A 1,770-nucleotide genomic window follows, 5' to 3' on the forward strand; every position below is an offset into this window, starting at 1 on the left:
AGAGGGTGCCCAGAGAGGTGGTGGAGTCTCCATCTCTAGAGACATTCAAAATCCATGTGGACATGTTCCTGTGGGACGTGCTCTGGGTGGACCTGCTTTGGCAGGGGGGTGGACGAGATGATCTCCAGAGGTCCCTTCCAACCCCGCACGGTCTTGTGATTCTGAGCGTGTCCTGATTGTTCCCCAAAGCCGTGCTGTAAGGCAGCTCTGGGTGTTTGGAGAGGGGGGGGAAACGATAAAAATAACCAGGAGGGAGGAGGTGGCAGGGTTTAAGGCAAGTGACAGGGTCAGGGACTCGGTTGGTGCCAGGGTTGGGGTCCCAGACTGTACCAGGGTCGGGGTCTCAGCCAGTACCAGGGTTGGGGTCTCGGCCGGTGCCTGGAGGTGTGCTGAGCAGGGTGCCCCTGGCCAAGGATGGACCTGGAGGTGATTTCCCCCATCCTGCCCCGCCCTGCTTCTCTCCATAGACCTTCCCAGTTGCCCCCACTGCCCTCTCCAAGCTGATCCGGCTCTTGGTCTTCCACCTTCCCAGTTGACTTGGGGGGAGACCAGTTTCCTTCCCTGCCCATGGCACTGCAGTGGCTGGGGGCTTCCCCTGGGGGCCATGGAATTACAGAGTCGTTTGGGTGGGAAGGGACCTTAAACCCTCCCCAGTCCCATCCAGGGACACCTCCCACCAGCCCAGGTTGCTCCAAGCCCCCTCCAACCCGGCCTTCAACCCCTCCAGGGATGGGGCAGCCACAGCTTCTCTGGGCAACCCGGGCCAGGCTCTCACCACCCTCCCACCAAACAAGTTCTTCCCCACAGCTCAGCTCCATCTCCCCTCTTTCAGGGTCAAACCCTTCCCCTTCCTCCTAGGGCTCCCCTCCCTCATCAAGAGTCCCTCCCCATCTCTCCTGGAGCCCCTTGAGGGACTGGAAGGGGCTCCAAGGTCTCCCCGGAGCCTTCTCCTCTCCAGGTTGAACCCCCCCAACTCTCTCAGCCCTCCCCCTCACAGTAGAGGGGCTCCAGCTCTCCCAGCATCTCCATGGCCCTCCAATGGACCTTTTCCAACAGGTCCATGTCCATGGAGCACCTGGTGCTGGGATTGGTGCTGCTGGCTGGGACCCTGGCCGCCGGCAACCCCCTGAACATCAAGGCCGTCGAGGAGAAGGTGCTGGACATGGCCCCCACCACCTTCGACGACCAGTACAGGGGCTGCAGCCGCATGATGGAGAAGGAGCTGGTGGAGCTCAACCGCACCGAGTTCACCAACAACAGTGTCTACGCCGAGTCCTGGACCAAGGCTGCTGCCGAATGGCGGAACCGGGGGGCTCGTGTCCCCCAGCCACCGGCGCTGCGGACGGAGCATGCGGTGGCCCTCCTGGCGTACACCCTGCATGGAGGGTTTTACCAGACCTTCAACGGGGCCGTGCGTGAGGCCGGGCGCTCCCGCAGGGAATACCTGGACAAATTCCAGTTCAAGGTGCTGCATTTCCTCATGACCCAGGCCCTGAACATCCTGCAGAACGCCCAGTCCCGCCGCTGCCACCAGGTCTACCGGGGTGTCCAGGGCATCCGCTTCACCGCCCGGCGCCAAGATCTCGTCCGCTTCGGCCAATTCACCTCCACCTCCCTCCGGAACAAGAGTGCCCTGGACTTTGGGCAGGACACCTTCTTCTCGGTCTACACCTGCTACGGCGTCCCCATCAGGAACTTCTCCTTCTACTCTGACGAGGATGAGGTCCTCATCCCACCCTTTGAGAGATTCAAGGTCACCAACATCACCAA

General features: G+C 61.8%; 1 protein-coding gene across 1 annotated transcript in view; it reads left to right on the top strand.

The window, feature by feature from the left end:
- LOC106900197 (erythroblast NAD(P)(+)--arginine ADP-ribosyltransferase-like) overlaps positions 1-1,768 on the top strand; it is a gene marked incomplete at its 3' end in the record, with an annotated part of 13,918 nt that extends 12,150 nt beyond the window's left edge. Inside the window, exon 2 of the mRNA XM_014962186.1 lies at positions 1,057-1,768. Within this exon, the coding sequence (XP_014817672.1) occupies positions 1,061-1,768 (708 nt within the window). The remainder of the gene's footprint in view (positions 1-1,056) is intronic.
- Between the last annotated feature and the right edge of the window lie 2 nt (positions 1,769-1,770).

Source organism: Calidris pugnax, unplaced genomic scaffold (assembly GCF_001431845.1).
Source record: "Calidris pugnax isolate Ruff unplaced genomic scaffold, ASM143184v1 scaffold963, whole genome shotgun sequence".
Classification (NCBI taxonomy): domain Eukaryota; kingdom Metazoa; phylum Chordata; class Aves; order Charadriiformes; family Scolopacidae; genus Calidris; species Calidris pugnax.